Source organism: Taudactylus pleione, unplaced genomic scaffold (genome assembly GCF_031769625.1).
Source record: "Taudactylus pleione unplaced genomic scaffold, aTauple2 ptg000861l, whole genome shotgun sequence".
NCBI classification, from domain to species: domain Eukaryota; kingdom Metazoa; phylum Chordata; class Amphibia; order Anura; family Myobatrachidae; genus Taudactylus; species Taudactylus pleione.
Genome location: NW_028285263.1, coordinates 195,067 through 208,657, shown reverse-complemented (window position 1 = coordinate 208,657; position 13,591 = coordinate 195,067). Strand labels below are relative to the sequence as shown.

At 48.3% G+C, this 13,591-nt stretch overlaps 1 protein-coding gene across 4 annotated transcripts in view; it reads right to left on the bottom strand.

Annotated features, from left to right (window-relative positions):
* HSPA12B (heat shock protein family A (Hsp70) member 12B) overlaps positions 1–13,591 on the bottom strand; it is a 263,670-nt gene that overhangs the window by 120,112 nt on the left and 129,967 nt on the right. For all 4 annotated transcript variants that reach the window (XM_088458888.1, XM_088458891.1, XM_088458889.1 and 1 more), the window contains one exon: positions 9,718–9,818. In XM_088458888.1, the coding sequence (XP_088315014.1) occupies positions 9,718–9,818 (101 nt within the window). The remainder of the gene's footprint in view (positions 1–9,717; positions 9,819–13,591) is intronic.

Below are 13,591 nucleotides of genomic sequence, written 5' to 3'. Positions count from 1 at the left end.
ATCTCCTGGTGTGAGCCTGGCGCATATACTGTCATTATCTCCTGGCGTGAGCCTGGCGCATATACTGTCATTATCTCCTGGCGTGAGCCTGGCGCATATACTGTCATAATCTCCTGGCGTGAGCCTGGCGCATATACTGTCATTATCTCCTGGCGTGAGCCTGGCGCATATACTGTCATTATCTCCTGGTGTGAGCCTGGCGCATATACTGTCATTATCTCCTGGTGTGAGCCTGGCGCATATACTGTCATTATCTCCTGGTGTGAGCCTGGCGCATATACTGTCATTATCTCCTGGTGTGAGCCTGATGTATATACTGTCATTATCTCCTGGTGTGAGCCTGGCGCATATACTGTCATTATCTCCTGGTGTGAGCCTGGCGCATATACTGTCATTATCTCCTGGTGTGAGCCTGGCGCATATACTGTCATTATCTCCTGGTGTGAGCCTGATGCATATACTGTCATTATCTCCTGGCGTGAGCCTGGTGCTTATACTGTCATTATCTCCTGGTGTGAGCCTGATGTATATACTGTCATTATCTCCTGGTGTGAGCCTGGCGCATATACTGTCATTATTTCCTGGTGTGAGCCTGGCGCATATACTGTCATTATCTCCTGGTGTGAGCCTGATGCATATACTGTCATTATCTCCTGGTGTGAGCCTGATGCATATACTGTCATTATCTCCTGGTGTGAGCCTGATGTATATACTGTCATTATCTCCTGGTGTGAGCCTGATGCATATACTGTCATTATCTCCTGGCGTGAGCCTGATGCATATACTGTCATTAGCTCCTGGTGTGAGCCTGATGTATATACTGTCATTAGCTCCTGGTGTGAGCCTGGCGCATATAGTGTCATTATCTCCTGGCGTGAGCCTGATGCATATACTGTCATTATCTCCTGGTGTGAGCCTGATGTATATACTGTCATTATCTCCTGGCGTGAGCCTGATATATATACTGTCATTATCTCCTGGCGTGAGCCTGATATATATACTGTCATTATCTCCTGGTGTGAGCCTGATGTATATACTGTCATTATCTCCTGGTGTGAGCCTGATGTATATACTGTCATTATCTCCTGGTGTGAGCCTGGCGCATATACTGTCATTATTTCCTGGTGTGAGCCTGGCGCATATACTGTCATGATCTCCTGGCGTGAGCCTGGCGCATATACTGTCATTATCTCCTGGCGTGAGCCTGGCGCATATACTGTCATTATCTCCGGTTGTGAGCCTGGCGCATATACTGTCATTATCTCCTGGTGTGAGCCTGATACATATACTGTCATTATCTCCTGGTGTGAGCCTGATGCATATACTGTCATTATCTCCTGGCGTGAGCCTGATGCATATACTGTCATTAGCTCCTGGTGTGAGCCTGATGTATATACTGTCATTAGCTCCTGGTGTGAGCCTGACGCATATAGTGTCATTATCTCCTGGCGTGAGCCTGATGCATATACTGTCATTATCTCCTGGTGTGGGCCTGATGTATATACCGTCATTATCTCCTGGTGTGAGCCTGGCGCATATACTGTCATTATCTCCTGGTGTGAGCCTGGCGCATATACTGTCATTATCTCCTGGTGTGAGCCTGATGCATATACTGTCATTATCTCCTGGCGTGAGCCTGATGCATATACTGTCATTATCTCCTGGCGTGAGCCTGGTGCATATACTGTCATTATCTCCTGGCGTGAGCCTGGTGCATATACTATCATTATATCCTGGCTTGAGATGGCGCATATACTGTGATTATGTCCTGGCATGAGCCTGGTGCAAATACTGTCATTATCTCCTGGTGTGAGCCTGATGCATATACTGTACTGTCATTATCTCCTGGTGTGAGCCTGACGCATATACTATCATTATCTCCTGGTGTGAGCCTGGCGCATATACTGTCATTATCTCCTGGTGTGAGCCTGGCGCATATACTGTCATTATCTCCTGGTGTGGACCGGATGTATATACTGTCATTATCTCCTGGTGTGAGCCTGGCGCATATACTGTCATTATCTCCTGGTGTGAGCCTGGCGCATATACTATACTGTCATTATCTCCTGGTGTGAGCCTGGCGCATATACTGTCATTATCTCCTGGTGTGAGCCTGATGCATATACTGTCATTATCTGCTGGCTTGAGCCTGGTGCATATACTATCATTATCTCCTGGTGTGAGCCTGGCGCATATACTATCATTATCTCCTGGTGTGAGCCTGGTGCATATACTGTCATTATCTCCTGGTGTGAGATGGCGCATATACTGTCATTATCTCCTGGCGTGAGCCTGGTGCATATACTGTCATTATCTCCTGGCGTGAGCCTCGTGTATATACTATCATTATCTCCTGGTGTGAGCCTGATGTATATACTGTCATTATCTCCTGGTGTGAGCCTGATGTATATACTGTCATTATCTCTTGGTGTGAGCCTGGCGCATATACTATCATTATCTCCTGGTGTGAGCCTGGCGCATATACTGTCATTATCTCCTGGTGTGGACCTGATGTATATACTGTCATTATCTCCTGGTGTGAGCCTGGCGCATATACTGTCATTATCTCCTGGTATGAGCCTGGCGCATATACTATACTGTCATTATGTCCTGGCATGAGCCTGGTGCATATACTGTCATTATCTCCTGGCGTGAGCCTGGTGTATATACTATCATTATCTCCTGGTGTGAGCCTGATGTATATACTGTCATTATCTCCTGGTGTGAGCCTGATGTATATACTGTCATTATCTCCTGGTGTGAGCCTGGCGCATATACTGTCATTATCTCCTGGTGTGAGCCTGGCGCATATACTGTCATTATATCCTGGTGTGAGCCTGATGTATATACTGTCATTATCTCCTGGCGTGAGCCTGGCGCATATACTGTCATTATCTCCTGGCGTGAGCCAGGCGCATATACTGTCATTATCTCCTGGCGTGAGCCTGGCGCATATACTGTCATTATCTCCTGGCGTGAGCCTGGCGCATATACTGTCATTATCTCCTGGCGTGAGCCTGGCGCATATACTGTCATTATCTCCTGGCGTGAGCCTGGCGCATATACTGTCATTATCTCCTGGCGTGAGCCTGGCGCATATACTGTCATTATCTCCTGGTGTGAGCCTGGCGCATATACTGTCATTATCTCCTGGTGTGAGCCTGGCGCATATACTGTCATTATCTCCTGGTGTGAGCCTGGCGCATATACTGTCATTATCTCCTGGTGTGAGCCTGGCGCATATACTGTCATTATCTCCTGGTGTGAGCCTGGCGCATATACTGTCATTATCTCCTGGTGTGAGCCTGATGTATATACTGTCATTATCTCCTGGCGTGAGCCTGGCGCATATACTGTCATTATCTCCTGGTGTGAGCCTGGCGCATATACTGTCATTATCTCCTGGTGTGAGCCTGATGCATATACTGTCATTATCTCCTGGCGTGAGCCTGGTGCTTATACTGTCATTATCTCCTGGTGTGAGCCTGATGTATATACTGTCATTATCTCCTGGTGTGAGCCTGGCGCATATACTGTCATTATTTCCTGGTGTGAGCCTGGCGCATATACTGTCATTATCTCCTGGTGTGAGCCTGATGTATATACTGTCATTATCTCCTGGTGTGAGCCTGATGCATATACTGTCATTATCTCCTGGTGTGAGCCTGATGTATATACTGTCATTATCTCCTGGTGTGAACCTGGCGCATATACTATACTGTCATTATCTCCTGGTGTGAGCCTGGTGCATATACTGTCATTATCCCTGGTGTGAGATGGCGCATATACTGTCATTATGTCCTGGCGTGAGCCTGGTGCATATACTGTCATTATCTCCTGGCGTGAGCCTGGTGTATATACTATCATTATCTCCTGGTGTGAGCCTGGTGTATATACTATCATTATCTCCTGGTGTGAGCCTGATGTATATACTGTCATTATCTCCTGGTGTGAGCCTGATGTATATACTGTCATTATCTCCTGGTGTGAGCCTGGCGCATATACTGTCATTATCTCCTGGGGTGAGCCTGGCGCATATACTGTCATTATCTCCTGGCGTGAGCCTGGCGCATATACTGTCATTATCTCCTGGCGTGAGCCTGGCGCATATACTGTCATTATCTCCTGGCGTGAGCCTGGCGCATATACTGTCATTATCTCCTGGCGTGAGCCTGGCGCATATACTGTCATTATCTCCTGGCGTGAGCCTGGCGCATATACTGTCATAATCTCCTGGCGTGAGCCTGGCGCATATACTGTCATTATCTCCTGGCGTGAGCCTGGCGCATATACTGTCATTATCTCCTGGTGTGAGCCTGGCGCATATACTGTCATTATCTCCTGGTGTGAGCCTGGCGCATATACTGTCATTATCTCCTGGTGTGAGCCTGGCGCATATACTGTCATTATCTCCTGGTGTGAGCCTGATGTATATACTGTCATTATCTCCTGGTGTGAGCCTGGCGCATATACTGTCATTATCTCCTGGTGTGAGCCTGGCGCATATACTGTCATTATCTCCTGGTGTGAGCCTGGCGCATATACTGTCATTATCTCCTGGTGTGAGCCTGATGCATATACTGTCATTATCTCCTGGCGTGAGCCTGGCGCTTATACTGTCATTATTTCCTGGTGTGAGCCTGGCGCATATACTGTCATTATCTCCTGGTGTGAGCCTGATGTATATACTGTCATTATCTCCTGGTGTGAGCCTGATGCATATACTGTCATTATCTCCTGGTGTGAGCCTGATGTATATACTGTCATTATCTCCTGGCGTGAGCCTGATGCATATACTGTCATTATCTCCTGGCGTGAGCCTGATGCATATACTGTCATTAGCTCCTGGTGTGAGCCTGATGTATATACTGTCATTAGCTCCTGGTGTGAGCCTGGCGCATATAGTGTCATTATCTCCTGGCGTGAGCCTGATGCATATACTGTCATTATCTCCTGGTGTGAGCCTGATGTATATACTGTCATTATCTCCTGGCGTGAGCCTGATATATATACTGTCATTATCTCCTGGCGTGAGCCTGATATATATACTGTCATTATCTCCTGGTGTGAGCCTGATGTATATACTGTCATTATCTCCTGGTGTGAGCCTGATGTATATACTGTCATTATCTCCTGGTGTGAGCCTGGCGCATATACTGTCATTATCTCCTGGTGTGAGCCTGATGCATATACTGTCATTATCTCCTGGCGTGAGCCTGGTGCTTATACTGTCATTATCTCCTGGTGTGAGCCTGATGTATATACTGTCATTATCTCCTGGTGTGAGCCTGGCGCATATACTGTCATTATTTCCTGGTGTGAGCCTGGCGCATATACTGTCATTATCTCCTGGTGTGAGCCTGATGTATATACTGTCATTATCTCCTGGTGTGAGCCTGATGCATATACTGTCATTATCTCCTGGTGTGAGCCTGATGTATATACTGTCATTATCTCCTGGTGTGAGCCTGATACATATACTGTCATTATCTCCTGGTGTGAGCCTGATGCATATACTGTCATTATCTCCTGGCGTGAGCCTGATGCATATACTGTCATTATCTCCTGGCGTGAGCCTGATGCATATACTGTCATTAGCTCCTGGTGTGAGCCTGATGTATATACTGTCATTAGCTCCTGGTGTGAGCCTGGCGCATATAGTGTCATTATCTCCTGGCGTGAGCCTGATGCATATACTGTCATTATCTCCTGGCGTGAGCCTGATGTATATACTGTCATTATCTCCTGGCGTGAGCCTGATATATATACTGTCATTATCTCCTGGCGTGAGCCTGATATATATACTGTCATTATCTCCTGGTGTGAGCCTGATGTATATACTGTCATTATCTCCTGGTGTGAGCCTGATGTATATACTGTCATTATCTCCTGGTGTGAGCCTGATGTATATACTGTCATTATCTCCTGGTGTGAGCCTGGCGCATATACTGTCATTATTTCCTGGTGTGAGCCTGGCGCATATACTGTCATTATCTCCTGGCGTGAGCCTGGCGCATATACTGTCATTATCTCCTGGCGTGAGCCTGGCGCATATACTGTCATTATCTCCTGGCGTGAGCCTGGCGCATATACTGTCATTATCTCCTGGTGTGAGCCTGGCGCATATACTGTCATTATCTCCTGGTGTGAGCCTGGCGCATATACTGTCATTATCTCCTGGTGTGAGCCTGGCGCATATACTGTCATTATCTCCTGGTGTGAGCCTGGCGCATATACTGTCATTATCTCCTGGTGTGAGCCTGGCGCATATACTGTCATTATCTCCTGGTGTGAGCCTGATGTATATACTGTCATTATCTCCTGGCGCGAGCCTGGCGCATATACTGTCATTATCTCCTGGTGTGAGCCTGGCGCATATACTGTCATTATCTCCTGGTGTGAGCCTGATGCATATACTGTCATTATCTCCTGGCGTGAGCCTGGTGCTTATACTGTCATTATCTCCTGGTGTGAGCCTGATGTATATACTGTCATTATCTCCTGGTGTGAGCCTGGCGCATATACTGTCATTATTTCCTGGTGTGAGCCTGGGGCATATACTGTCATTATCTCCTGGTGTGAGCCTGATATATATACTGTCATTATCTCCTGGTGTGAGCCTGATGCATATACTGTCATTATCTCCTGGTGTGAGCCTGATGTATATACTGTCATTATCTCCTGGTGTGAGCCTGGTGCATATACTATACTGTCATTATCTCCTGGTGTGAGCCTGGTGCATATACTGTCATTATCTCCTGGTGTGAGATGGCGCATATACTGTCATTATGTCCTGGCGTGAGCCTGGTGCATATACTGTCATTATCTCCTGGCGTGAGCCTGGTGTATATACTATCATTATCTCCTGGTGTGAGCCTGGTGTATATACTATCATTATCTCCTGGTGTGAGCCTGATGTATATACTGTCATTATCTCCTGGTGTGAGCCTGATGTATATACTGTCATTATCTCCTGGTGTGAGCCTGGCGCATATACTGTCATTATCTCCTGGGGTGAGCCTGGCGCATATACTGTCATTATCTCCTGGCGTGAGCCTGGCGCATATACTGTCATTATCTCCTGGCGTGAGCCTGGCGCATATACTGTCATTATCTCCTGGCGTGAGCCTGGCGCATATACTGTCATTATCTCCTGGCGTGAGCCTGGCGCATATACTGTCATTATCTCCTGGCGTGAGCCTGGCGCATATACTGTCATTATCTCCTGGCGTGAGCCTGGCGCATATACTGTCATTATCTCCTGGCGTGAGCCTGGCGCATATACTGTCATAATCTCCTGGCGTGAGCCTGGCGCATATACTGTCATTATCTCCTGGCGTGAGCCTGGCGCATATACTGTCATTATCTCCTGGTGTGAGCCTGGCGCATATACTGTCATTATCTCCTGGTGTGAGCCTGGCGCATATACTGTCATTATCTCCTGGTGTGAGCCTGGCGCATATACTGTCATTATCTCCTGGTGTGAGCCTGATGTATATACTGTCATTATCTCCTGGTGTGAGCCTGGCGCATATACTGTCATTATCTCCTGGTGTGAGCCTGGCGCATATACTGTCATTATCTCCTGGTGTGAGCCTGGCGCATATACTGTCATTATCTCCTGGTGTGAGCCTGATGCATATACTGTCATTATCTCCTGGCGTGAGCCTGGTGCTTATACTGTCATTATCTCCTGGTGTGAGCCTGATGTATATACTGTCATTATCTCCTGGTGTGAGCCTGGCGCATATACTGTCATTATTTCCTGGTGTGAGCCTGGCGCATATACTGTCATTATCTCCTGGTGTGAGCCTGATGCATATACTGTCATTATCTCCTGGTGTGAGCCTGATGCATATACTGTCATTATCTCCTGGTGTGAGCCTGATGTATATACTGTCATTATCTCCTGGTGTGAGCCTGATGCATATACTGTCATTATCTCCTGGCGTGAGCCTGATGCATATACTGTCATTAGCTCCTGGTGTGAGCCTGATGTATATACTGTCATTAGCTCCTGGTGTGAGCCTGGCGCATATAGTGTCATTATCTCCTGGCGTGAGCCTGATGCATATACTGTCATTATCTCCTGGTGTGAGCCTGATGTATATACTGTCATTATCTCCTGGCGTGAGCCTGATATATATACTGTCATTATCTCCTGGCGTGAGCCTGATATATATACTGTCATTATCTCCTGGTGTGAGCCTGATGTATATACTGTCATTATCTCCTGGTGTGAGCCTGATGTATATACTGTCATTATCTCCTGGTGTGAGCCTGGCGCATATACTGTCATTATTTCCTGGTGTGAGCCTGGCGCATATACTGTCATGATCTCCTGGCGTGAGCCTGGCGCATATACTGTCATTATCTCCTGGCGTGAGCCTGGCGCATATACTGTCATTATCTCCGGTTGTGAGCCTGGCGCATATACTGTCATTATCTCCTGGTGTGAGCCTGGCGCATATACTGTCATTATCTCCTGGTGTGAGCCTGGCGCATATACTGTCATTATCTCCTGGTGTGAGCCTGGCGCATATACTGTCATTATCTCCTGGTGTGAGCCTGGCGCATATACTGTCATTATCTCCTGGTGTGAGCCTGATGCATATACTGTCATTATCTCCTGGCGTGAGCCTGGTGCTTATACTGTCATTATCTCCTGGTGTGAGCCTGATGTATATACTGTCATTATCTCCTGGTGTGAGCCTGGCGCATATACTGTCATTATTTCCTGGTGTGAGCCTGGCGCATATACTGTCATTATCTCCTGGTGTGAGCCTGATGTATATACTGTCATTATCTCCTGGTGTGAGCCTGATGCATATACTGTCATTATCTCCTGGTGTGAGCCTGATGTATATACTGTCATTATCTCCTGGTGTGAGCCTGATACATATACTGTCATTATCTCCTGGTGTGAGCCTGATGCATATACTGTCATTATCTCCTGGCGTGAGCCTGATGCATATACTGTCATTAGCTCCTGGTGTGAGCCTGATGTATATACTGTCATTAGCTCCTGGTGTGAGCCTGACGCATATAGTGTCATTATCTCCTGGCGTGAGCCTGATGCATATACTGTCATTATCTCCTGGTGTGAGCCTGATGTATATACTGTCATTATCTCCTGGCGTGAGCCTGATATATATACTGTCATTATCTCCTGGCGTGAGCCTGATATATATACTGTCATTATCTCCTGGTGTGAGCCTGATGTATATACTGTCATTATCTCCTGGTGTGAGCCTGATGTATATACTGTCATTATCTCCTGGTGTGAGCCTGGCGCATATACTGTCATTATCTCCTGGTGTGAGCCTGATGCATATACTGTCATTATCTCCTGGCGTGAGCCTGGTGCTTATACTGTCATTATCTCCTGGTGTGAGCCTGATGTATATACTGTCATTATCTCCTGGTGTGAGCCTGATGTATATAATGTCATTATCTCCTGGTGTTAGCCTGATGCATATACTGTCATTATTTCTTGGCGTGAGCCTGATGCATATACTGTCATTATCTCCTGGCGTGAGCCCGGCGCATACACTGTCATTATCTCCAGCATCGCCTGTAACAGCAAATTGAAAGTGAAATGATTAGATGAGCAGAACTTTGCGCTGCTGCTATAATGCCTGCTCCAGGCTGTAACTCGATTCTAGTCTGGTAGACGTATACTATAATTAGACAATCACGGTATGTTACTGTACTTACCGGGGACTGTGACGGTGTCAGAGGGGCAATATTACAGCTTTCGTTCTGGAGGCTCGGTGAGTTTGGTGGGGATGGTGTACAGAAACGATCCATGTCATTATCTACAAAAGAACAAATAACGACTTTATTGAGATTCTACATTTTTTTACATTTCCTTTCGCTTATTGGCCCACATTCAGAGCCACTCGCTAGCGGCAGTACGCTCGTTCCGAGCGATGTTCGCACATCTGCGCATGCGTACGGATCGTTATACGCATGCGCGAACCAGTCAGTGCGGCCGAAATTCATGTGCTCGCAATATAGCGAATGCCTGCTATTTTGAGTGACAGAATGAGGTGTATGTGGGTGGTAACAGGGGAAGGTGCTTGAAAATGGGGAGTGGAGATCCGAACGCAGGCGTGCTTAAAGGTCAAAACGGGCGTTTTATGGGTGTGCATAATTAATACAGCAGCGTCATTGACCACGTCACTGGGTTATTTTATAGCCAGAACTGCTCGCAAGATTGTGGTAGCAAAAACCAACCACAAGAATAGCGAGCAGTTCATACGCTGTTCGATGTACTTGATTAATCTAATAAATAGCGGACATGATGTATGGTGCGTGCGGCCAGGGGGCGTTTTTAACAAATAAACGAGCGTATGTTTTGCTCGCTCATTCAGACTTAGAGGTGTGAACAGACTGCAATTTGCGAACTGATCATTTGAATAGCCACCCCTTGTTTTTGAACGAACGACCGCAAATAGCGAACGGCTCTGAATCAGGCCCATTGTCTACCTGATAGGACAGATAATTGTCCTAGGGGAGGGGGATGTCTGTCAATGCTCAGTCACAGGGTATTATGACAAATAAAAGTCAAATGGACTATCAGACTTGTCAGTAGTGCAATGTACATGCTGATCTAGGGGCAAAACAAGACAAACCACTAACATTTCTACTACAGATGATGGACAAAAGACAGATGGGGCTGGATGTGACCAATGAGAGACACGGTGGGCTAGATGTGACCAATGAGAGACGCATGGGGCTGGAAGTGACCGATGAAAGACACAGGGGGCTGGATGTGACCGATGAGAGACACGGAGGGCTGGATGTGACCGATGAAAGACCTGGGGGGCTGGATGTGACCGATGAAAGACACAGGGGGCTGGATGTGACCGATGAAAGACATGGGGGGCTGGATGTGACCGATGAAAGACACAGGGGGCTGGAAGTGACCGATGAAAGACACGGCGGGCTGGATGTGACCGATGAGAGACACGGAGGGCTGGATGTGACCGATGAAAGACATGGGGGGCTGGATGTGACCGATGAAAGACACAGGGGGCTGGATGTGACCGATGAAAGACATGGGGGCCTGGATGTGACCGATGAAAGACACAGGGGGCTGGAAGTGACCGATGAAAGACACGGCGGGCTGGATGTGACCAATGAGAGACACAGGGGGCTGATGTGACCGATGAAGGACACAGGAGACTGGATGTGACCGATGAAAGACACAGGGAGCTGGATGTGACTGATTAGAGACATGGCGGGCTGGATGTGACCGATGAAAGACACAGGGGGCTGGATGTGACCGATGAGAGACACAGGGGGCTGAATGTGACCGATGAGAAACACAGGGGGCTGGATGTGACCGATGAAAGACACAGGGGTCTGGATGTGACCGATGAAAGACACAGGGGCCTGGATGTGACCGATGAAAGACACAGGGGGCTGGATGTGACCGATGAAAGACACAGGGGCCTGGATGTGACCGATGAAAGACACAGGGGGCTGGATGTGACTGATGAGAGACATAGGGGGCTGGATGTGACCGATGAGAGACATGGGGGGCTGGATGTGACTAATGGGAAACACAGGGGGCTGGATGTGACCGATGAGAAACACGGGGGGCTGGATGTGACTGATGAGAGACACAGGGGGCTGGATGTGACAGATGAGAGACACAGGGGGCTGGATGTGACAGTTGAGAGACGCAGGGGGCCAGATGTGACCGATGAAAGACACAGGGAGCTGGATGTGACCAATGAAAGACACAGGTGGCAGGATGTGACCAATGAAAGACACGGGGCTGGATGTGACCAAAGAAGACACAGGGGGCTGGATGTGACCAATGAAAGACACGGCGCTGGATGTGACCAATGAAAGAAACGGGGCTGGATGTGACGATGAGAAACACAGGGGGCTGGATGTGACCGATGAAAGACACCAGGAGGTGGATGTGACTGATGAGAAACACAGGAGGCTGGATGGGACCGATGAAAGACACTAGAAGGTGGATGTGACCGAGGAGAGACACAGGGGGTGGATGTGACCGATGAGAGACACAGGGGGCTGGATGTGACCGATGAGAGACACAGGGGGCTAGATGTGACCGATGAGAGACACAGAGGCTGGATGTGACCGTTGAGAAACACGGGGGGCTGGATGTGACTGATGAGAGACACGGGGGGCTGGATGTTACCAATGGGAAACACAGGGGGCTGGATGTGACCAATGAGAAACACGGGGGGCTGGATGTGACCAAAGAGAAACATGGGGGTCGGATGTGACCAATGAAGACACCAGGGGCTGGAAGTGACCGATGAGAAACACGGGGGAGCTGCAGTGTGGGAGGTATAGAATACAATATACTTTGCAAAGACAGGTCCCTCTGATGAAGGCGGATTTCGCATTTGGCTGGAGGATACCCAATACCCGGTGAAGAAGTCAGTGGGTGGGTAGATCAGGGGGGGCTGCACTGTGAGGGCACCTACTGTACACTCTCCCAATCATGTACAGGACCCAGTTAGTGCACAATGATGATGTAATCAGTTCACAATATGTAGCCCAAGCATGAACCATTGCACACGAGCCTGTCTCCACTCTCCACAGACTCAACAGCGGGTCCTCACCCCCTCCAGACTGCTCCCCCAAGTTCCACCACTGACCATTGCCCTGAAATGGCAATCTGCTACCCTAGTACCAGTTTCAGAACAGAACAGGAATAGTTCTGGTACATTTACTCTGCCTACAAGGAGAGGGTTGTGGTATCTATCGATGTGGAAACTGAACGCCAGCAATAGCAGTGTTATCGCACATGGGGCCTAATTCAGCAAGGAACGCACGGACGCAGACGCACGCACCAGTCCGCTGCGAGAATATGCTAATCAATGCACACGCATGGAGACCACGGCACAAGATGCAGACGCCCAGCACCATATTAAGCCGCCCATCTCCCTTTACTCACAGCCTGATCAGCACGCAAGATAACGTAAACATCGGTAACATCGAGAACCATCGGACCCATATGCACAATAGTGGTTGACCTGACCAGCCGCAGGATTTTGCCCGCTACCTGTGTACAGCTTACGGTATGGCTGCATATGCCGCCGCACTGCCTTAATTATGCATGCTCCTATAATGGCATTGTAACGCCTGCTTTCTCCCGACCACCCCCATCACCACCCGCAAACGGCACTTCCTGTCAATCAATATCAGAGGGGTCTGCGTACACACTGCGTGTAGTCTACGTACCATAACCCGATAGCACTGACTAGTCCGCACATGCGCAGTGCATATACATGCGCAGTGCAAAAACATTGGCCGAGTGCGTGCGTTCTCTCCGGTGCGTTCCTTGCTGAATCAGGCCCAGGGTAATCTATGTATAGGATGAAGAGAGGGAAGAACCAGCAATAGGCGATTTCCCCGCACAGTAGTTATATCACCCCCTGAAGGACACTGGACCTGCTTCATGTTTGTGCGCGAATGCTGATATTTACACAGAATGATCGATTATTAGTCATTGCGCATGTGTGTAAGTCTCACTGCGCAGCACCTGTTTTGCGATTACGCATGCACAAGGGATTCATTCGCAAAGTGAGTGACAAATAGT